General features: G+C 39.4%; 1 protein-coding gene across 1 annotated transcript in view; it reads right to left on the reverse strand.

The window, feature by feature from the left end:
* Window positions 1-23,391, reverse strand: part of UGGT2 (UDP-glucose glycoprotein glucosyltransferase 2) — a 120,593-nt gene that overhangs the window by 88,268 nt on the left and 8,934 nt on the right. The window contains exons 3-7 of the mRNA XM_037057567.1: window positions 16,500-16,630; window positions 15,932-16,044; window positions 10,812-10,986; window positions 6,238-6,334; window positions 517-589 (exon numbers count right to left, since the gene is read on the reverse strand). Coding sequence (XP_036913462.1) covers window positions 517-589; window positions 6,238-6,334; window positions 10,812-10,986; window positions 15,932-16,044; window positions 16,500-16,630 — 589 coding nt within the window. The remainder of the gene's footprint in view (window positions 1-516; window positions 590-6,237; window positions 6,335-10,811; window positions 10,987-15,931; window positions 16,045-16,499; window positions 16,631-23,391) is intronic.

Here is a 23,391-nt window from a genome sequence, read left to right on the forward strand (position 1 = left end):
TTTTTGCAGAGCACTCACTGGCCCACCCCTTGTCTTCAGTTAGTGAGGCGGGGAAAACAGGGAGCACAACTTGAATTTCTCAACGTTTACTCACATGTGGGTATGAAATTAAGACCAGGTGTTAAAGGTTTTTAATACAAAAATCTGCAGCACAGAAATTTAGGGAAATCATTTTCTCCTCTTTTGAGGCGTTAAAATTTTGATATTTTTCATGCTAAATATTAACCATGATTTTGGTAACCTATTATGTCTGTAAAAGAGTCTACAAAGTTTTGATTCAGTTTTTTGTCAGAAATTAACTTTGATCATTTTCAATTCCTATCTCCTCATCACACTTATACAGTTGAGTTAGAGATTACCCTTCAATTTTGTGCTTTTTTGGCATTAACTGTACATTATTTTTGTAATACATAAAAATAATTATATCTATATATTTAAAATATACCAACACAGCATGTTCCTCTAAAAACAAACTTAAGAGTATAATAATATAACTTTATTTCATTTCACACTTACTTTAGTTTCCCAAAGAGAAATCCCTGAACTTCATTTGTTTCAATTTCATCTTCAACAGTAGCATTAGCCACAGCTATATTTTTTTGGGAAAAAAAATTTTTTCAGAATGGGAAAGGAATATGCAATCAAATATTAGAAGAACTAAAAATTAAATTCCATGTTTTACCTTGTCTTTCCTTCATGATCAGCTTAATGACATGTGTATAAGCACATGCCTGCATTCCCAAGTGTGCACTCTTAATTTTATTTTTTTTAATTTATTGGGTGACATTGGTTAATAAAATTTAAAAAATTTCAAGCGTACAATTGTATAACACATCATCTGTACATCGTGCTGTGTTCACCGCCCCAAGTCAAGTCTCCTTCCATCAGCATTTATTCCCTTTCACCCTCTCCCACCCTACCCCTCTCCCCTCTATTACTCACCATACAGTTGTGCCTATGAAGTTTTTTTTAAAAACTGAATTGAGGCGACACTGGCTCATAAGACCATACAGGTTTCAAGTGTACAACTCAGTATAACCTCATCTGCACACTGTACCTAGCACTCATTGCCCGAAGCAAGTCTTTTTGTCTCCATTTACCCCCCTTGCACACCTCCACCTCCCCTTCCCTCTATCACCACTGTGGTCTGTGTCTTTTACACACACATACGTGTGTGTATGTATATGTATGTGTTTGCTTCACCTTTTCACCCAGCCCCCCAATACTCCTCCCCTCTGACAGCCATCAGTCTGTTCTCTGTATCCATGAGTCTGTTTCTATTTCATTTGTCAGTTTACTTTGTTCATTAGATTCCATATATGAGTGAGATCATATATTTGTCTTTCTCTGACTGGCTTATTTCACTTAGCGTAACACTTTACAGGTCCATCCATGCTGTCGCAAAGTTAAGATTTCCTTCTTTTTAACAACTGAACAGTATTCCATTGTGTGAACATCCCACAGTTTTTTCACCCCCTTGTCTGCCGCTGGGCACTTGGGCTGCTTCCAGATCTTCGCAGCTGTAAGTAACGCTGCAATGAACCTAGGGTGCGTATAGTCCTTCACATTACTGTTTGGGGTTTCTCCAGATATATTCCCAGAAGGAGAACTGCTGGGTCGTAAGGCAGTTCCATTTTTAATTGTTTTTAATCCATACCTGAGGACATATTTTTTAATTGATTTTAGAGAGGAAGGGAGAGAAACATCGATGTGAAAGAGAACACTGACTGGTTGACTTGCCATACGTGCCCGGACCAGGGACTGAACCTGCAACCTAGGTATCCTTCACCCTGACTAGGAATCGAATTTGCGAACTTCTGGCACACAGGATGATGCTCCAACTGAGGCGCCTGGTGAGGGCCCACTTTTAATTTTTTGAGGTAACTCCACACTGCTTTCCACAGTGTTTGCACCAAACTGCATTCCCACCAACACAGTGCACAAGGGTTCCCTGTCGCCACACCCTCGCCAGCACTTGTTTACTGACTTGTTGATGATGGCCATTCTGACAGGTGTGAGGTGATACCTCATTGTGGTTTTATTTGCATCTCCTGGATGAGTGGTGACATTGACCCTCTGTATTTCCTCTTTTAAGAAGTATTTAGTAAAGTCCTTTACCCATTTTTTATTTATTTTTAAAAAGATTTTATTTATTTAGAGAGAGTGGAATTGGTGGGGGGTGGAGCAAGAGAGAAACATTGATTGGTTGCCTCTCACAGGGACCGAACCCACAACCCAGGAATGTGCCTTGACTGGGTATCAAATTGGTGAACTTTCACTTTGCAAGATGATACCCAACCCACTGAGCCACACTGCTCAGGGCACTTTGCCTATTTTTTAACTTCATTGTTTGCTTTTTTTCATGCTGAATTGTGTAAGTTCTTCGTAAATTTTGGATATTAACTCCTTATCAGATATATCATTGACTAGTATGTTTTGCCATTCAGTGGGTTATCTTTTCATTTTCTTGCTTTCCTTTGCTGTGCAAAGTTTTTTTAGTTTAATGTAGTCCCATTTGTTTAATTTTTCCTTTTCTTCCCCCTGCCTGAAGAGATGTATTATAAAAAATACTTCTATAAGAAATATCTGAGGTTTTACTATGTTTTCATCTATAATTTTTATGGTTTTGAGTCTATAACTCATGTTGACTTCATTCCTGTGTATGGTGAAATATCATCATCTAGTTTCATTTTCCCCCCATATATCTAATTTTCCCAAAACCAATGATTTGAGTATGTTGTCTTTACCCCATTTTATGTTATTTCCTCCTTTGTCAAATACTAATTGGCCATAGAAGCGTGAGTTTATCGCTGGCCTCTCTATTCTGTTCCACTGATCTACATGTCTGTTTTCATGCTAGTACCATGCTGTTTGGTTTCTATGACTTTATAGTATAGTCAGGTATCAGATATTGTGATACCTCCAACTTTGTCCTTCTTTCTCATGATTGCTGTTTATTCCAGGTCTTTTTTGGTTCCATATAAATTCTTGGGCTATTTGTTCTAGTTCTGCGAAACATGTCATTGGTATCATGATAGAAATTGCATTGAATCTATAGATTGCTTTGGGTAGTAAGGATTTTTCTTTCTTTTTTTTTTAAAGATTTTATTTATTCATATTTAGAGAGGAAGAGGAGGAGAGAAATATCAATGTATGGTTGCCTCTCATGAGTCCCCTGCTGGGAACTGGCCTGCAACCCAGGCATGTGCCCCGACTGGGAATCAAACCGCGATTGTGTGGTTCGCAGGCCCGCACTCAATCCACTGAGCTACGCCAGCCAGGGCCAGGATTTTTCAGTGATGTTAATTCTTCCTATCCATAAACATGATTCCACTTATTTGTATCTTCTTCAATTTCTTTCTTCAGTGTCTTATAATTTTCCAAGTACGGGACTTTTATATTCTTGGTTAAATTCCCAGATATTTTATATTATTTCTGATGCAATTATAAATAGGATTAAGTTTCCCTTTATGATAGTTCATTATTGATGTGGAAAAATGCAACTGATTTCTGGATATTTATTTGTGTCCTGCTACTTTACGGAATTCATTTATCACTTCTAGTAGTTTTTGGGTGGAATCTTTAGGGTTCCCTATATATAGTATCATGTGATCTGCAAGGGACAACAACTTCATTTCTTCCTTTCCAATTGGGATGCCTGTTTTTCCTTCTTGTCTAACTGCTGGGACTAGGACTTGCAGTACTATGTTGAATAAAAGCTGTGGAAGCAGACGTCCCTGTCTTGTTCCCAATGTTAAGAGAAATGCTACTAGTTTTGAACATGATGCTAGCTGTGGGTTTGTCATGTACAGCCTTTATTACATTGAGGTACATTCCTTCCATTACCACTTAGTTCAGAGGTTTTTTTTAATCAAATGGGCGATCCATTGCATCAAATCCTTTTTCTGAATTTATGCATATAATGCGATTTTTATCCTTCATTTTGTTTATGTGATGTATCATACTCATTTGCGGATTCTCTCTCAACCTTGCTTCCCCAGAATAAATCCCACTTAATGGTATACGGTCTTTTTGATGTATCACTGTATTTGGTGTGCTAATGTTTTGTTGAGGATTTTAGCATCTATGTTCATCAAGGGTATTGGCCCAAATCGTTTTTTCTCTGTAATGTCTTTATTTGGTTTTAGAATTAGGATAATGGAGGGCTTGTAAAATGAGCTTGAAACTCTTCCCTCATCTTGTATTTTTTGGAATATTTTGAGAAGGTGTTAATTCTTTGAAAGTTTGGTAAAATTCATCTGTGAAGCCATCTGGTCCAGGACTTTTGTTTGTTGCAAGTTTTTTGATCACTGCTTCAATTTCATTAGTTGTAATCAATCTATTCAGATTTTCTGATTCTTCCTAATTCAGGTTCTAGAAAACTGTTTCTAGAAATGTGTCCATTTCATCCAGATTATCTAACTTGTTGGCATGTAGTTGGCTGTAGTATTTCTGATAATCCTTTGCATTTCTGTGGTGTCAGTTGTTACTTCTCCCATTTCATTTCTGATTGTATTTATTTGGGTCCTCCTTTTTTCTTGATGAGTCTGGTGAAAGGTCTGTCAATCTCATCTATCTTTTCTAAGAATCAGCTCTTGGTCTGATTGACGTTTTGTATTGATTAGACCCTTTCATTTTTTATGCTCACATCTTTAGTGTTTTACTCAAGTTGGGTTTTTTTCCTAGTACCTTTACGTGTGAAGTTATATTGTTTATTTGAGAATTTTCTTGTTTCCCGAGGTAGGCCTCCAGTGCCGTTGATTGCCCCCTTAGGTCTGCTTTCCCTGTGTCCCACAGATCCTGGGCTGTTGCGCCCTCATTTTGTCTCAAGGCGCCTTTTGATTTCTTCCTTAATCTCATTCATGGTTTAGTAACGTGCTGTTCAGCCCCCATGCCTTTGTGTGTTTTCCAGTTTTTTTTCCCCTTTTAATTTCTAGTTTCACATGATTATGGTCAGAGAAGATGCTTGAGATGATTTCAATCTTCATAAATTTACTGAGACTTGTTTTGTGTCCTAACATGTATCTACCCTAGAAAATATATAAAGTCTGAATATTATTTCTACTCTACTTCCCCAGTTACTCTTCAGAATTTAAATCAGAGTAACAGATCTTATCTGACCCACATTCAGTGGGAGTGGCCAGAGTTAAGTCTATGGCCAGGGCAGGGCTTTCAGGACCAGATCCTAAGTGGAAAAACGAAGTTGAAGCTGAAACCACATCTGAGAGCATATAAATGAATGAATTTAAAACTCTTATTAAAGAATCAGATATAAATCAATTTCTGAGAAACCAGGAAATAAAAGATTTTCACAAGTTTATGAAACTTCTTTAGTTTTGGTCTCCAGAGTTCTTCATTCTAGAGAATGTGTTTACTACCCAGACGATAGGTGGACTGATTTGTAGATCACAAATGTAACTGATCTACTTCATCAAAACAGTTCACACACGTCTCTCATCCCACTTCAAAAAAGAAAAAAAGAGACCCACCATCATCCTAACTTCATTATAAATAAATACTTCAGAGAAACCTTCCTAAGGCAGTGAGCTACCAAGGAATTCCAGGCTTACTAAGACACTGATTTCTCAGACCCCTTCCCCCACCCAAGGCAGTGCTGGGGGTGCCAGCCCGAGCGCCAGGGCCAGCCCCCTGGAGCCATAAAGAGCTTCATCGATTGCCTCAGTGTAACTTATACTATCATTTTTAAATATGTTGCTAAAAATGGTTGGTGAGCCATTATGTATAAGCAAAATAAGATGCTACTGCCAATTTTTAAATGAGTTTATGACAGCACGACACAGTGGAGCCCTGGTTCTTGAACTTTATTATGGCAGGTTGTTCAAGAAGCGATTTGTTCAGACACCTAATCACACTCCACTCGTGCATTCGCTCCTTTGTCGCCTAAGAGACGTGTGACGGAGCACACGGGTGGCAGCGTGAACAGGCTGTCAGGTCTGGAGCCAAATTCCTGTTGGACAACTGAGACACTGTCCCGTGAACAACTTAGTGGAGAACCCAACTGTTCCAGATGGGACACGTATGAGAACCAAGGTTGACTGCAATATTAGATATATTTCTTTCAGTTTACAATTAAATTCCAAAGTCGGGAAAAACATGTTTACCCCATCTGCAGACTCATATTAACACAGGTAGAATTTTAGGCATGAAATTTTAAAGAAACACACACATATAGGCCTCCAAATTTTCATTCTACTCAAATACAGAAAGAAAACTTACCTTTAACTTGGGTATCATCCAGGGTCTTGTATTCTGTGCTCTTAATTGCCAGCTCCACACCGTAGCCAGATAAGTACATTTTCCGTGATGCTGGTTTCTGTTCAAACACATTGATTTTTTTTTAAAAAGAGAAAATATTTACTCAAATATCTTCTTCGCAATTCACTGTTACTGTGTATTAGGACATTAGGGTGAATTACTGTAATAAAACTTTCAAATCATTGAAAGTTACTCGGGGGCCATTTATACTCCCTCTAGGCAGTCTATCAGGGAACCAGAATTTGGTGGATGGCCACTTGTTCACTTCCTGAAAACCTCGTCATGACTGTTTTGATTACTCTTTTCTATTGAAGACATCTGACCTTTCCTGTCATACCCTGGTCACTTTCCCATCTCTCCCATGGGCTCATTAACAGAGGACCCAGTACAATCGAGTTTCAACAAAACTGTACTCCTTTGGGGACCACACACGACTCGCTAAAGCAGCAAAGGGTGATCATTTGCTAGCTGCCCAGACTCAGGACAACTGGACTGCTGCCCAAAACAAACACTGGAAGGCAGAGGCAAAGGAGATACCACCACCCGGCGCCTCATCAACCTGATTTCACTTCTCTCCATGTTTCCCAAAGAGTGAAATACACGAAAAGCCACAAATCACTGTCCGTTCTTGCAATGAAGGGCAACAACTGCCTAAAACTGAACTGTCTAAAGTGTTTATGACCGGACTTTTGACCTCATTTCCCCCTTTCTATGAAGAATATAAAATGTACTTCTAGAGATAACCCTATCAAGAAAGAGAGGTCACCCCATTTTTTCCAAAAGGTGAGCGATCTTACCTGTTGCGGCAGCGTGATGGACCCGAGAGGATTCAGCACGGGGCTGAGCGAAAAGGTCAGCTAGCTGAGTGAGCGCGTCTACGCCCCTTTTTGGCCTCCAGACTGAAATCCCTAGAAGTTGTGCTACAGTCGCTCTAACTGGGCCTAATCTTCCACAGGTGGGGAAATCGGTCAGCCCTAGCGCTCAGCAAATCCCCTCAAAAATGCTACGTGTCTTGGCTTAATTCAAGCTTGCATGGGTGGAACTTGTGACCCTGAACACGACAGAGTAAAAAGCAGAAATTGGAGGGAAGGAGGCCCTTAAAAACATATTACTCTTTTTATTCTCTTCTTTCCTCCCTAAACTTTTCCCCAGTCTTAAAAATAAATGTGTTACCAAAGTGACTATTCCTAAACTATTCTATTTCCAAATAAGATGATGTAAGAATTAGTTCTAGATATGCAGACAAGTATTTAACATTGCCGCCCACACTAAAATCTAATTTGCTAATTTAGGGGACATATTCTATGATGAAAGATAGCATGAGAAAACTAGGTTGTTTATAATGACAGTAAGCTGACGAAGTTGAAAATCGCTTAAAGCCTTTTCAATTTCACACAGCTCAATTTAAAAATACATTGACTATTCACACAAAAGACAATCAGTCGGTGGCTAAGCAAATCAAAGCTCTAAGTCCACATACTTTGTTACAGTTCATAAAAGAAATGCAATTTCACATAACCAATTTCCATGATCAGTTCTGAAATATTATTAGCTCCTCAGTAATAAAGATAAATGTTTATTACATTCATATTTACTTTCTCCAATTGAAACTGTATTACTGTAAAATTTGAATTGTTTTTTCTTCTTTCCCTGCAAAAAGGTAGCTATTCAAAAAGTAGCATAAATAAGTCTATTTTTATTAGAATTACATGTTGACTGGATTTACAATATAAATATTTTGAGTGTACAAATGTAAGGCTATAACCTGATGTTACAAAGGGCCCAGTGAGTTGGCTAGTATGATTACACAGCAGTGCATTTAACAGTCACGTCGTCCAGAGAATAACTAGGGACTGATTCTCAATAGATGAGCAGATTCTATGGGACCACATTAGTCACTTGGGAGGCATTTTTTTAAAACATAAACATACCCTGCAATCTCCAACTTCCAATCCTATTCTGATATAATTGACATACAATACTGTATGAATAAGGTATACAACATAATCATTTGGTATATGTATATATAATGACATAATCACAATAAAGTTAACATTCATACCTCACATAGAGTTTTTCATCTTGGGCTGAGAACTTACAGGGCCCCCTCCCTAGCAACTTCCCAATACATAACACAGTGCAGTGAACTAGAGTCACCATGCTGCACAGCACATCCCCAGAACGTGCTTATCTTAGAACTGAAGTCTGTGCACCTGTGACCACCTGCAACGGCTACCCCACTGGTCCCAGACCATCAATGTTTTATCTACTTCCTGAGTTATTTTTTAGATTCCACATATAAGTGAGCATAGTACTTGACTTTCTCTGATTTATGTCACTTCCCAAAATGCCCTCAGGGTCCATTCATGTTGCAGATGGCAAGATTTCATTTTTTCTCAAGGAAGAATGTCACAAACACACACACTACATTTATTATCCATTCATCCACTGATAAATAGGTTGTTCCCATATCTTGGCTTTTTCGAGTAACGCTGCAATGAACTTAGGGGTGCAGATATCTTTCCAGATAGTGATTTCACTTCCTTGTGAAATACACGCACAAGCAGAACTGCTGGATCACATGACAGTTCCATTTTTAATTTTTTTGAAGAACCATCATACTGCTCCACACTGGCAGCACCAATCTACATTCCCAACGGTGCACAAGGGTTCCCTTTTCTCCATATCCTCACCAACATTTCTATTTTTACTTTTTTTTAAAAGATTTTATTTACTTATTTTTAGAGAGGAAGGGAAGGAGAGGGGGAGAGAAATATCAATGTATGGTTGCTTCTCATGTGTCCTCTGCTGGGAACTGGCCCCTGCTGGGAACTGGCCTGCAACCCAAGCATGTACCCTGACTGGGAATCGAACCGAGATTGTGTGGTTCGCAGGCCCGCACTCAATCCACTGAGCTACACCAGCCAGGTATTTTTACTTTTTTGATAACAGCCATTCTAACAGCTGTCTTATGGTATCTCATTGTAGTTTTGGTTTACACTTTCCCCGTGATTAGCGATGTTGAGCACTTTTTCACATACCTGTTGCCATTTGAATGTTTACTTTAGAAAAATGTCTATTCAGGTCCTTCACCCATTTCTAATGGGATTGGAATTTTTGTTTGTTTTGTTATTGAGTTGTACGAGTTCTTTATATTTTGGGCATCAATCCCTTACCAGAGATAGGATTTGCAAATATTTTTTCCACTCCATGGGCTGCCTTTCCATTTTGTCAGTTTTCTCTGCTCTGAAGAGGATCTTTAGTTTGATAGAGTCCCTTGTTTACTTTTGCTTTTATTGCCTTTGCTTTCGGTGTCAAATCCAGAAAGTCACTGCCAATGACAGGAGCACTCTCCCTATTTTTCTAAGGAGTACTATGGGTTCAGATTTTAAGTCTTTAATTCAGCTCGAGTTAATTTTTGTGAGTGGGGTAAGACAGGGTCCAGTTTCATCTTCGGCATGTGGCATTCCAGTTTTGCCAGCACTGTTTATTGACGAGACTATTTCTTCACTGAGTATTCCTGGCTCCTTTCTCGAATATTAGTTTATCATATATGAATGCGTTATTTCTAAGATCACTATTCTGTTCCACAAATCAATGTGTCTGTTATGCTGTTTTGATTACTATAGCTTTATAATATAGTTTGAAGTCAAAAAGTATTATGTCTTCAGCTTTGTCCTTTCTCAGATTGCTTTAGGATTGAAAGCTACTGCAATTAATATGACGTTATATTTGTGTAGAACAAATATGTATTACTGAAACATAACAGAATCTAAAAACAAATATGCCTATATCGAAACTTGGTATATGGTGGCTTAGAATAAAGATTTAACTCTTCAATTGAATATAAGAGGACTTATGATTTTCATATGGAAAACCTAGAATTTTCTATCTCACAAAATACCATATTTTACTGTGTATAATGTGCACCCACGTTTCAGTACTAATTCCCATGTATAGTGCATACCCTTATTTTTCCCTCAAAAATTTGGGCAAAAAATCATTTTATAGACAGCAAAATATGGTATTCAAATACACTGCAGCTAGATCAAGGATCAAAACCGAGAATAGCATTTTAATTCTCTCAAAAAAAAAACCTAAGACAATGTCTTTCTGACATCATGAGGGTAAACCATTAAAGTTGGATAAACTTGACACCATCAAAGTAATATATGTACTGTAAAGAACTTTTTGAAATAAGACGACCAGAAATACACTAGATGTTTCCAAAGTATGGAAGAAAAGGTGAGTATTCAGAACATTTATTTTAAAATCTCTAACTAAGAAACTAAAAACACCCGCCTGCCATTAGCCTGAGCGTTTCCTCCACCTGCTGAGGTTTTGCTTCCTGGCAACTGTCCTCAGTTTGGCTCAAGGAAACTCATAAAAATTGTCTACAGGTTTTAATATTTCTTATGTTGACAGTTTTTTAAAATCTTCAAATAACATTCCTGATGAAAATCAGTATGTAAAATATAATAAATTACCATAAAATGCATTTTATACCCCAAATAACAAATAAAACAAACACATACCTGAATATAATGACGAAGAACATATACAATTTCCCCATTTTGAGCTTTTTCAGACAATACTGTGTGAAATTTCCCAAATGACCTGGTACCCATTTCCGCATACAGAATAATCACTGGTAAGTTCTCTTTGTCTGTAGGAAACTTATGATCCCTTTCAAAAAGGTAAGGTCTAGGCCTAAAAGGAAAAAAAAAACACCAAAAAACAGAAACCACAAGCTTTTAAAATAACTGAAAGAGCATACAAGAGATATATCATGAATCTTTATAATTTATTTTAATATATTTTATTGATTATACCATTACAGTTGTTCTATTCCCCCCTTCGTTCCCCTCCACCCTGCATACCCCCTCCCCCACCATTCCCCCTTTATGACCACGTGTCTCAAGTTCTTTAGATTCTATATTTCCCCCACTATTCTTGCCCTCCCCCTATCTATTTTCTACCTACTGTCTATGCTATTTTCTGTACCTTCTCCCCCCTTCTCCCCCTCTCCCTCCCCTGTTGCTAACCCTCCATGTGTTCTTCATTTCTATGGTTCCACTCCTGATCTAGCTGTCCTCTTGGTTTGCTTTTGTTTTAGGTGTGGTTGTTAATAACTGTGAGTTTGCTGTCTTTTCACTGTTCATATTTTTCATTTTCTTTTTCTTATATAAGTCCCTTTAACATTTCATATAATAAGGGCTTGGTGATGATGAACTCCTTGAACTTGACCTTATCTGAGAAGCACTTTATCTGTCTTTCCAATCTTTATAATTTATTATCATCAAAGAACTTATAGGAATACACACACATACACACTTCCACAGAAAATGAATTTAAATGTCCTGTGGTGACTTAGTGCACCTAACTTCTAAATGATGGGGAAAAAATATGATTAACCTAAAATCGAATATTAGAAATATTTTATTTTTTAACAAGGTTCACTGTCTTTAAACACTAAACATAATGGAAACATATTTTTCAATGAAATAAAATTTATCTTTTCTTTAATTATGATATAATTTTTTAAATTATAGCTCACATTTCCTGAAAATGAGTCCCAACTATTTTAAAAAACAAAACAAAGGCACTCCTACACCATACAAAGATTGTCAGTACCTAACACAGGGTGAGGCAAAAGCAGGTTTAAAATTGTGAGTACACAACATTTTATTCTTGTACTGTTATTTATTACTGCCTTATTTTGCATATGAACAATTGTAAACTTACTTTTGCCTCACCCTGTATAAATAACAATTCATTAAATCCTTAAGTATGTTTTAGAAAAAAAAGAATTTCTATGGTCTGGCTCTACCATCATAAAGAGGCTTCGACATCTTTATTTGTCAGGCATTGTGCTGGAGTGCTCACACAGACCAAACCCTTTATTACTATTATGGACGGAAACTTCTCAGATTTCTAAGTACCCAGGAGATGGTCAAACAGCATGCCAGAATTCCTACTCATGTCTGCGGAATTCCTAAGCCCACACCCTTTAACAATCTATACAGGCAGAAAGAACAACAAAAAATAATGAATAAAAAAGGAGTTAAGAAATAACCTCTTAATTAATGACTTCAGATCTCTACAATCTTTTAGTCATTTACTACTTTTAAAAGCAATACTAAGTCAAGGAGAGAGGGAAAGCCAACGTGAACAACAATGCTACAGTATATGCCAGTGAAGAGACTGCGGGTCTTCAAATCATGCACAGTTGGTTCCAAGTTCTAGCTTAACGACCTGGTCAATGCTAGTGGGATAATCTGCCTGATGAGATCACAGGCATTCCCCGAGGAGAAGGTAGCCTTGCCAGAAGTAACTGCTGTCCCAGCCTCTTTCTGCCTATAAACACCCATGCTGTACAGCTCCTTGGAGCACCTTTCTGTTTGCTAGGGAGGATGCTGTCAAATTCATGAATCAGTGAATAAGCCAATCAGATCCTTGAACTGCTCTCTAACAACACCTTGCCTATTTCCAGAGGATATACAAGAACTTGAGAGCGCTGGTTGTCTCTGGGGAGAAGTTCAAGAAGTCTGCAGTAAAGAGAATTTTATGATTGTTTCATGTACATGTTGCATTATTCAATTTTTTTTAATCCTCATCCAAGGATATGTTTTTATTAATTTTTAAAAGATTTTATTTTTATTTACAGAGAAAGGGGAATGGAAGGAAAAAGAGGGAGAGAAACATCAATGTGAGAGAGAAACATCAGTTGGTTGCCTCTTGCACACCTCCAACTGGGGACCTGGTGGGCCCACCATGCCAGCATGTGTCCCGACAGGGAATCGAACTGGCGACCCTTTGGAGCACAGGCTGATGTTCAATGCATTGAGCCACACCCCTCAGGGTGTTTTTATTGATTTTTTAGAAAGAGAGGAGGGGGGTGAGAGAGAGAGAAACAGTAATACAAGTGAGAAACATCAACTGGTTGCCTAATACTTCTGGACCAGGACTTAAACCTACAGTGGAGCTTTGTGCCCTGACTGGGGATTAAACCCACAACCTTTTTTGCGTATGGGACACTGCTCCATTCAACGGAGCTACCCAGCCAGAGCACATTATTCTACTTTTTATGTTTAAATAGTACATTGGGAATATATCCTTTCAATGTAAGTTCACATAAGATGCATCTAAAAACTAAAGGAACAAATTCTGTACTTTTAATAGATGAATATGATACATTTTAAAAGGACTCATGGACAAGGAACTAAGTGGTAATGGAGAAAAACAATAAAGAAAAAATTATAAGTGGAAAAAACAGAAATTTTCATTTACTGAACTGACTAAAATTATACAGGGAAAGAATAAAAATTAAAGGCAGTAAACATGTTAGAAATGAAGTGTAAAACATAACCACGGGGCGCACCAACATTTATACTCAGTTATATATATGGCACATAAGGACTCATGACTGAATGAGAGGAGGTTCTAGGACTGTACTTTAAAGGACAATCTCACGGTGGTTAAAAAAATACACACCAAACTGTTACCATAATTATGGGTCACTTTCCCTTTCTACTTTGCATTTTTCTCAAGTGTTTAAATTATTTTATAGTAACCACATATAATTTATTTCTTTAAAGACATAGCTTTCCATTTTGGACAAAAAGTTTACAGTCACCAAAAATAAAAATAAAAAAGGAGGGCACGCTGATTTGAAGTGGCGTTTGGAGAGGGGTCCCTAATAATCCATTACCCAATTTCCAATAATATTTTCAAAGACACAGAAACAGACAAAAACTCTTCAATGAAGCTGAAAACTAACATAAACCTTATAGTACACCCTGCAAGCAAAAATAACCCAATATAAAATGTATGTAGTTTAGCCCTGGCTGGTGTAGCTCAGTGGATTGAGTGTGGGCCTTCGAACAACAAGATCGCGGTTCGATTCCCAGTCAGGGCACATGCCTGGGTTGCAGGCCAGTTCCTGGCAGGGGATGCACAATAAGCAACCATACATTGATGTTTCTCTTCCTCCCTCCTTTCCTTCCCCTCTAAAGACAAATACATAAAATATTTAAAAATAAATAAATAAATAATAATAAAAAAATAAAATGTATGTAGTTTAACTTAGAATCATAACTGATGGTCAGACTTATCACTAAAACGTAATACCTTACTGCTTGAAAAACAACGTATTAGCCAAGAAGAAAGGCAGAGTGATTGCTCCTCCTTTCCCTACTTCCTGCTCCGTGGCTCAAAGACCCATGGCACGAATCCACCCCCAAACTTGGCAGACCTACAAATGCGTGGTTTGTGTGTTTAAGAGAAAGTGACAGCCACCAGCACCATACTTGGTTCACATGACTTTCTTCCCCTGCCTCCAACAAGGAAATCCAGCTACTGCAAAGGGCTTCTTCTAGGAAATGGAACATTAAGAATACCACTTCGATGTCCTACATGTGTTATGATCAGAAAAAAAAAAAGGGTGCTCGCTTCGGCAGCACATATCCATGCGGGAGGCCCGGGTTCCTTTCCCAGCAAATAAAAAAAAAAAGGGGGGGGCGGGGAAACAAGCCGAGTGTTTAGCCCAACCAAAGGCAAAAGCAGCAAATAATACAGATGCAAAAGGTAACAAATTAGAAACACAGAAACAAAAGTAGAATTCTAAATTCTATCAGTCATTTATTTAAAAAACAAAAATCTAACCTGTAAAAACTGAAAATTGAAAACAAAAAAAAAATTAAAAATTTAGCAATGAGACACCTATCTACAGAGAGGGAAAATAAAATACTTCTATTACTATAAATACATATGTAGATTCAGAAATATTTGCTCAAATAAGAAAAAACACTACCACTGACCAACACTGATAATGTAGTAAAAAACAAGGATTATGTCTAAGGTTCACAGAAAAAAGTCCAACGCTTTATATATATATATATATATGGCTTCTGTCAGGCTGGGGAACTGATTGCACCCTAAGTGACAAGCTACCGAGTTTGCATTTACTGTTCCATGGGTGCTGGTGGAAGACACAAGACTTCTGGGTCAGAAACAAGGAGCTCCGCTGCTCACAGCACATAGCAGCAGGTGCACCCGCAATTCTGCATCGGTTCCCTGTGGCCCTCACATCCCATGGGGGCAAAAGCAGACCCACGAGAATGCGACACACGTGATTTCCCACTCATTTGTATGCAATACTTGGAAGTAAAAAAAAAAGGAACTATGTCATTTTTATTATTTTGTTCCCAAGGTACATACTCAGTTTACAGCTAAAGACATATAGTCAAGATAAATCCATAGTTTTATATGGTTATTGTTTATATAAAGCATATCTATTTTATGGTATTTTGGTATAATTTATACTCTAAAATCCAAAACTAATCAAGAAAAAATACTGAAGGTACTTACATTATTTTAGACAGGGTCTTAGACTCCCAGCTTATATATTTAGTTTTTGAATATAGAGCATATACTTTAATATTTGTCTTAGAATATTAAACTTCTGTATTATATGAAACTGCTGTTATTTTGATCTACACTTTTTTGCAAAGAAATTTTTTTCTGATTTGTATTTTATTTTATTTTTTAATTACTTTATTGTTGATCTCCAAAATATATAAAAAACTCACATGACTCCACTCCAGGAACACTTTTTATTAACCACTTCTTTCATCACGGGCTATCATTAATTTACCTTGAAGTAGCCTTCTTCAGCAGCTTCTTAATCTCATTAATTTTACAGGTGTGTTTCCCATGGATAACCACAAATGTGTCACACCCATCTGGTGGTGGCTCATCAGCTGCAATCTAAGATTTCAAAGATTATATTTAGCTACAGTAGTTGATAATTACAATATGATTAAAAAATTCCCACATTACTTTGATTATAACAACTCATCAACTACTATTAAGTTATTGCTCTAATTAAATATCATTATGCAGGCAGAATAAAACATTTTAACAAAATCAAACTTCATAGTAGAAATTTGTGTGCTTCAAAGTTGTTGAAAAGTTTCGTCAAATTGAAGTTGTCATTCCAGTAAATTTTAAGTGATTTGTCCTCATAATGTCCTTATCCCAACTAACTGTAAAATTACATGACATCAATTATATTATCATAAATGATGCCAATGATAAGCAGTGGAGCCAGATCCTATGGGTCTGTAGATCCTTCTAAACTGAAGATACCCATTTACTGAAGACCGATTCATGCACAACACCACATGCTTCTCGGTCACACACAGCTGGGGAACTTTACATACCTGCTGAAACATCTGAATAGCTGGCGAGTATGCTCTTATGGAGAAAGCAAACTTCAAGAGGTTGATATGTAAATTGTCTAAAAACTGTCCAGCTTTCTTCAGGATTAAGTTGTAATAAGAATAATCTGACTCTGTGAAAACGGTTCAAAAGAAAAGAATGTCAGTATTCTGCATTCAACACATTAGCACACTCTCTAACTGTAATGCTAACTTGGTATCATATATTCCTGAGCCTAGTTATGGGTGGTGTCAGAGAAAAATGGAAACCAAGATCTCTGTTCACTTCATATAGACCTTGTAGTGAAGTCCAAGAACGCAATGTAAGTCCAGGGGAAAACAATCTTGCCACTCCAACCTATTTGGAAGAAGGTAATACATCAGACGCACGCGCTCCGAGGCTCTGGGGTTATGATACAAGGACAAGACACAGGCCCTACTTTCTATGTAAGAGATTAAGAGTAGCACAAAAAATTTAATAATATGGCTGAATTAATTTTAAATTACATGTATAAACACATTGTACTGGTATTTAGTACACATAGCCACGAGTAACTAGAGTGTCCAGAACACTTTAGGAGACAGACTTTGAACCAGTCCTTAAGGAAAAAGAGAAACATCTTCTTGTCTGGGACAGACAACCCCGAAATGCGGACTCCCTCCTCTAAGCCCAGCCAAAGACCAGACACAAAAGGGTGAGCCCTACAATTTCATTTACAGATCTCAGAGACCCCTGGGCGACAGAGATACCTGCAAGGGAGACGACAGAAGGGAACAGCAGCCTCACTTGCAGAGGGCCTGGTGGCACACTGGGACAAGGTGGAGAAAACTGCCTTTGTCCCTTTCCCTGCACCACCCTGGGTGTAATCACTCTGCTGTCGCAGGAGTCAGGACACTGCAGTACCACGCCACGGCCAGCAAGGGGTGCTAAGGTACAGGAGAGCCGCTCGAGAGCCCTGCAGGTACAGACATCCATAGGTTTTCCCCGGGACTGTCCCTGGTCGCGTTTTCTCTCCTGTTCTCCTTGGCACCAGGTTACCCGCTCCTGGAGAGCGGTGTTCTCTTCTGTAATCCACTCATACAGAAGAGTGGAGCTGGGGTAGGTCCAGAGCAGGCACCCACAGGTCAGAGTTCCCTGATGTGCACAGCGGGGGACAAAAGGGTGTGTGACCTCAGATGCTCTGCTTTGGGGAAGAGGAAGAGGATGCTGAAGGGAAAGACACTTTGTGGGAGGAAAGGGAGACTGGATTGTTGGTTGCTTACTTTTGTTCAGAAGGTGCTCGGCTCTTGGCCCTCGGTGCCTCTCTTGCCCCCAGGGACAGGTGCCATCCATCCTTCCTCGCTGCCCCACGAGAACTGGGGCTCAGGGAACCGCACCAGTTTGTGGGCACTGGGGCTACTGATTTTCAGTGGTAAAGTCTTTGGTCTGTGACCCGGGGTCTTAGGTCTCTGTCAGCATGAAACCAATCTGTTACCTTGTAAGTAGGGTAAGATCTCATATCCTCCATGTATCTGACAGATTTGATCAAAAACACGGAATGCTAACAGACGCATGGGTTTTGGAGAAGAAAAGACCCAGCCCCAGGGGCCAATTAATAGAATTTGAGGGAAATCCTTGTAAATGATAGTGGACATGTTGACAAAATTGTATGGTCATCAAGCAATAAGTGGTCCTCCAAACTGTTGCCTATTAATTAAAAGAAAATTAGGAGGAGGTTACAGGCCCCAAACTCTGCAGTATATTCAAAGGCATTTGCCCAAATGATGCCTGGGAACTCTCTTCCATGCACATGGACTTGTTCGCCACCAGCTGTCCTGTCGGCTGCAAGCATACAGCACCCTGACAAGCTCAGAAACCTGTCTCGGGTTAGAGTAAGGTTCCACCTTCTTCAAACTACAGGTACGGCGATGCACACTCACACTGAGTGTGAGAAGGAGGACATTGTGATACCGTGGTCAGAAGGATTCCAATAGAACCTGGGTTTGCCTGGGAGATGAGGGGATGAAGTAGGAAATGCAGAGTGACAACCACCCACGATTCGCCCAGTCCTACAGACGACCCTGCCCACCTCAGATCCTCTCTAAGACGACAGTGAAAAGCCCAGTTACTGCGATGGATCCTGGCTGATGAAACCCCCCCACCGCCTCCTCGGGAGACTTCCCGCAGTAAGTTGCAGCCCTTGGGCTGTGATCCAGGTTTATGTCTCACGTCTTACATCTCTCTGATGCTTGGGACTGTGGGAAGCTCAGTTTAGCCTGCAAGTAGGTAACCATCTTGGCTCCTTCAGAGTTCTTGATAAAAAGCTCAGAAACGAAGTGACTAAAACAGAGGGATATAAAAATCCCTCTGAAAGAATTGAGGAAAGAACAAGAAAAAAACCACTAGAAAACATGGGCTAAAGTATAATTAACAAAAGAGTAAAAAGTATCACAGAAAACAGAGTAAAAAAACTGAATAAGCAGGTGACATGGGAAGACAAACAGACATTTTTTAAAAAGGAGAAAATGAAAAAATAATTTAAGAGTAAATGATATATATAGAACTCAGGCAAAGGATATCTAAAATTCGTTTAATTGTAACCCTAAAGCAGAAAATCAAGGGACTAAGTCCTAATGAGTAAAACAACAACAAAAAAACCCCTATAATCCAAGAAAACTCTTCAGAATTAAGAGGAGCAGTGAGTATAAGAATAAAGACTCAATAACCAGCACTGCAACATTTTTTGGTAAAACTTTGAGACTCTAAAGTTAAAAATATAAGTATAAAATTCACACAAATACTTATGTATGTCAAGAACTCAAAGCCATTATTCCCAAGAGATACATATGAGGCATCAACTAGAGAGCAATCTGTATACAACCAAGAAATAACTGGAGAAACGACAGCAGCAAGTCTGATGGTGAGTTACGAATGTACTGAACTGTGGAAATAAGCCTGATTAAGGGGCTAAGACTCACAGAAGGCGATGTAAGTGTTGTATGCTCTGGCAATGCGGAACAATCCACCACCCACCAACGATGCAACAAAGGGAAAATGAAGCGGACAGTAAAGCAGCTCCGTGATTCCTCCTAACTACCAGCTGGGAGTAAAAGGCACCGCTGGAGCCAGCACATCGAGCAGTCATGTATACTTGGGAATACAAAGATGGAGACAAAGATGATCCGTGAACAAAATGAGGTGGTGGTGAGGGGAGCACTCGCCATTTCGTCACTACCTGCGCAGAACCAACAGGCAACATCTAAAGAAAGAGGCGGGTAGCAACTCCGGGGCTTCGCACATCACGCCTCTGGCACGTCACGCATGAGGGCAGAGGGGGCACGTCTGGATAACTCCTGCTCAGCAAACCTCAGCTTAAATGTCGCTTGTTTTGGAAAGGGTTTTCCCTGACTTCCTAGGTCTAGACCCTGTATAGACACTCTCTCTGGTTCAGTTCTCAGAAGTGTAATTGAAAACTAACTGTATAGCTATTTAATGATGTCTTTCCCGTGAAGCTATAATCTATGAAAACAGAAATCTTTTCTAGACTTTCAATTGTAGCTTTTTATTCTTGGCATACAAAATAAGCATTCAATACATTTCTAGAATTAATATTCAAGAATTGAACAGGTCTACTCATTCCAGGCAATAATACTTTGCTAATCCAGTAATTTTATTTTTTTACAAGCAAAAATTCACTCATATGTGGATACTAATGAACAAAATAAACACATAAAACAGAAAGAGACTCACAGACAGAACAGACTGACAGCTGTCAGAGACAAGGGATGGGGGAGAAAGAGGAGAATAAAGTGGGGATAAATGGTGAGAGAAATGGAAAATACATAACACAAAATACAGACAATGTATTATAGAATTATATACCTGAAACCCGTATGATTTTTTAACCAATGTCACCCCAATAAATTCAATAAAAAAAGAAACATTTTATTTAGAAGGTCGCAGAGGTAGAAGAAGTGAACCACAGAAGAAATGCCCAGGAAACAAGTGACAGAAGAAAGAAGGGCCCTGGGAGCCTCGGAGAAAGAGAGGCAGGCGAGACAGGCCTGGGGAAGGGGGTGGGCAAGGGTGAGGGCGTGCTCCGAAGAAAGGGCCTCTGCCAATCTGGCGATGCTGCAGAGTCGTCCTGGGAGAACAGGTGTGCTCCTTCACTCCCACCTTTCAAACAAACTCTAAGTGATTTCTCTGGAACTTATGGTGCANAAGTGGGGATAAATGGTGAGAGAAATGGAAAATACATAACACAAAAGCGAGACAGGCCTGGGGAAGGGGGTGGGCAAGGGTGAGGGCGTGCTCCGAAGAAAGGGCCTCTGCCAATCTGGCGATGCTGCAGAGTCGTCCTGGGAGAACAGGTGTGCTCCTTCACTCCCACCTTTCAAACAAACTCTAAGTGATTTCTCTGGAACTTATGGTGCATTTCCACCCCAAAATAAAAATAATAATGGAAGTTTCAACTCACCTTCAACAGGAAAAGCAACACAAAATAAATCAGAGAAGAGATGATACATTAACAACTAATCTTGGCAGTAACTATGTCGGGTGCCAGGTGGGTACTGAAAATATCAGGGGACCACTGTCTAAAGCATATGACTGTCTGACCACTGTGCTATACACCTGAATACAAAGTATGGAATGTGAACTGTAATTACGGAATAACATAACTAAAATAAGGCTACACCAGTCAACGGGGGGTTGGTCACCAATGAAACCAGAGAAGAGGGTCAACAAAAAGTAATGTGAGTGGTGCCTGACAACAGACATCACACTCGGTCAAGGTCACTGTGAAGGTGGCCTCTAATACAGACAGAGACAGATGCAGGATTCGGAGAAAGTAAATGTCTGCAATTGAGGCTTCACCTGCAAGTTCATCTCAATTTTGAGACGGAGGCATCGGGCTACTTCAGAGGACGTTTTAAAAGAACTAAATCCGCGCTCCCTGACCTTCCTGCTGCTGCTGCCCTTTCCATGTCCTTCCTTCCTCTGCAACTTCACCTGTTACTTGAATTTTGCCAACTGTCAACATACATACATCACTCTAGTGTTAAAAAATAAAAATAAAAAAGCAGCAGCTGCCTCCAGTCAGCTACTGATTCATCCTACTTCACAGTCTTGAAAGACTCGATATTTATTCCTACATACTCGACCTCCACTCACACCTCAAGCTACTGTGGCTTTGACGGCTATACCAGGGAAATGGCTCTGTTGACGTCACCAATAATTTCTCTGTTGCTAAAAGCTTCATATCTGTATTCCTTGATCTGCCTGCAGCATTTGATAACATTTATCATTCACCACTTACTAGTCTCCTGGCTTTCTTGACATCACACCTGCTAGGTTTTCACCTGCCTCCACGGTGCTCCTCGGACTACCGTGTCTTCTTCCCCGGTCATCCCTCCACACTGGTGTTGCTCAGGGTTCTGCCCTGGGACCCGCTGTTTTCTCATGCTATACTTTCTCCTTGGAAGTTCAACTACCCTTTTAACTCCCAAATCCCAATCTTTAGCCTAAACCTGTTTTAGCCATGTAGCCGAAGCCTCCGACTTCCTACTCATGTATCAGCTTACTGCTATTTTCACTTGGATATTCCCACAAGCATTTTGAACGTGATACATCCAAACTGCGATCACCTTCCTACTGCAAACCTGGCTCTCAGTTACAAGTAACTGAGTTAGGAATATCAGGACATTTTCCAAAAATCTTTTCCATAAATAGAAAAGCAACTTTAGTGTAGAAACCATTAAAATCTTCAAGGACTTTGACAGTGGGATTCTTTTTTTTAAAAAATATATTTTATTGATTATACCATTACAGTTGTTCTATTCCCCCCCTTCATTCCCCTCCACCCGCACCCTCCGTCCCCCACCATTCTCCCCCCTTTAGTTTATAACCTCCTGTCTCAAGTTCTTTGGATTCTATATTTCCCCCACTATTCTCACCCTCCCCCCTATCTATTTTCTACCGACCATCTATGCTATTTTCTGTGCCTTCTCCCCCCTTCTCCCCCTCCCACCCCCCTGTTTCTAACCCTCCATGTATTCTTCATTTCTATGGTTCCACTCCTGATCTAGCTGTCCTCTTGGTTTGCTTTTGTTTTAGGTGTGGTTGTTAATAACTGTGTGTTTGCTGTCCTTTCACTGTTCATATTTTTCATCTTCTTTTTCTTATATAAGTCCCTTTAGCATTTCATATAATAAGGGCTTGGTGATGATGAACTCCTTGAACTTGACCTTATCTGAGAAGCACTTTATCTGTCCTTCCATTCTAAATGAAAGTTTTGCTGGATAAAGCAATCTTGGCTGTAGGTCTTTGGATTTCATGACTTGGAATACTTCTTTCCAGCCCCTTCTTGCCTGTAAGGTCTCTTTTGAGAAATCCGCTGACAGTCTGATGGGTACTCCTTTGTAGGTGACTGTCCCCTTATCCCTTGCTGCTTCTAGGATTCTCTCCTTCATTTTGGTCTTGGCTAATGTAATTATGATGTGCCTTGGTGTGTTCCTTCTTGGGTCCAACTTCTTTGGCACTCTCTGAGCTTCCTGGATTTCCTGGAAGTCTATTTCCTTTGCCAGACTGGGGAAGTTCTCCTTTATTATTTGTTCAAATACGTTTTCCACTCGTGGCTGTTTCTTTCCCCCTTCTGGTACCCCTATAATCCGGATGTTGGAACGTTTAAAGATGTCCTGGAGGTTCCTAAGCCTCTCCTCATTTTTTTGAATTCTCATTTCTTCATTCCTTTCTGGTGGGATGTTTTGTTCTTCCTTCTGGTCCATTCCATTGATTTGAGTCCCAGTTTCCTTTCCATCACTATTGGTTTCCTGTGCATCTCCCTTCATTTCAATTAGTTTAGCCTTCATATGTTCCTCTAATTTGTGACTATGTTCCTCTAATTTGTGACTATAA

The sequence above is a fragment of the Sturnira hondurensis genome, unplaced genomic scaffold (genome assembly GCF_014824575.4).
Source record: "Sturnira hondurensis isolate 20B ecotype Veracruz unplaced genomic scaffold, ASM1482457v3 Scaffold0009719, whole genome shotgun sequence".
Lineage (NCBI taxonomy): Eukaryota > Metazoa > Chordata > Mammalia > Chiroptera > Phyllostomidae > Sturnira > Sturnira hondurensis.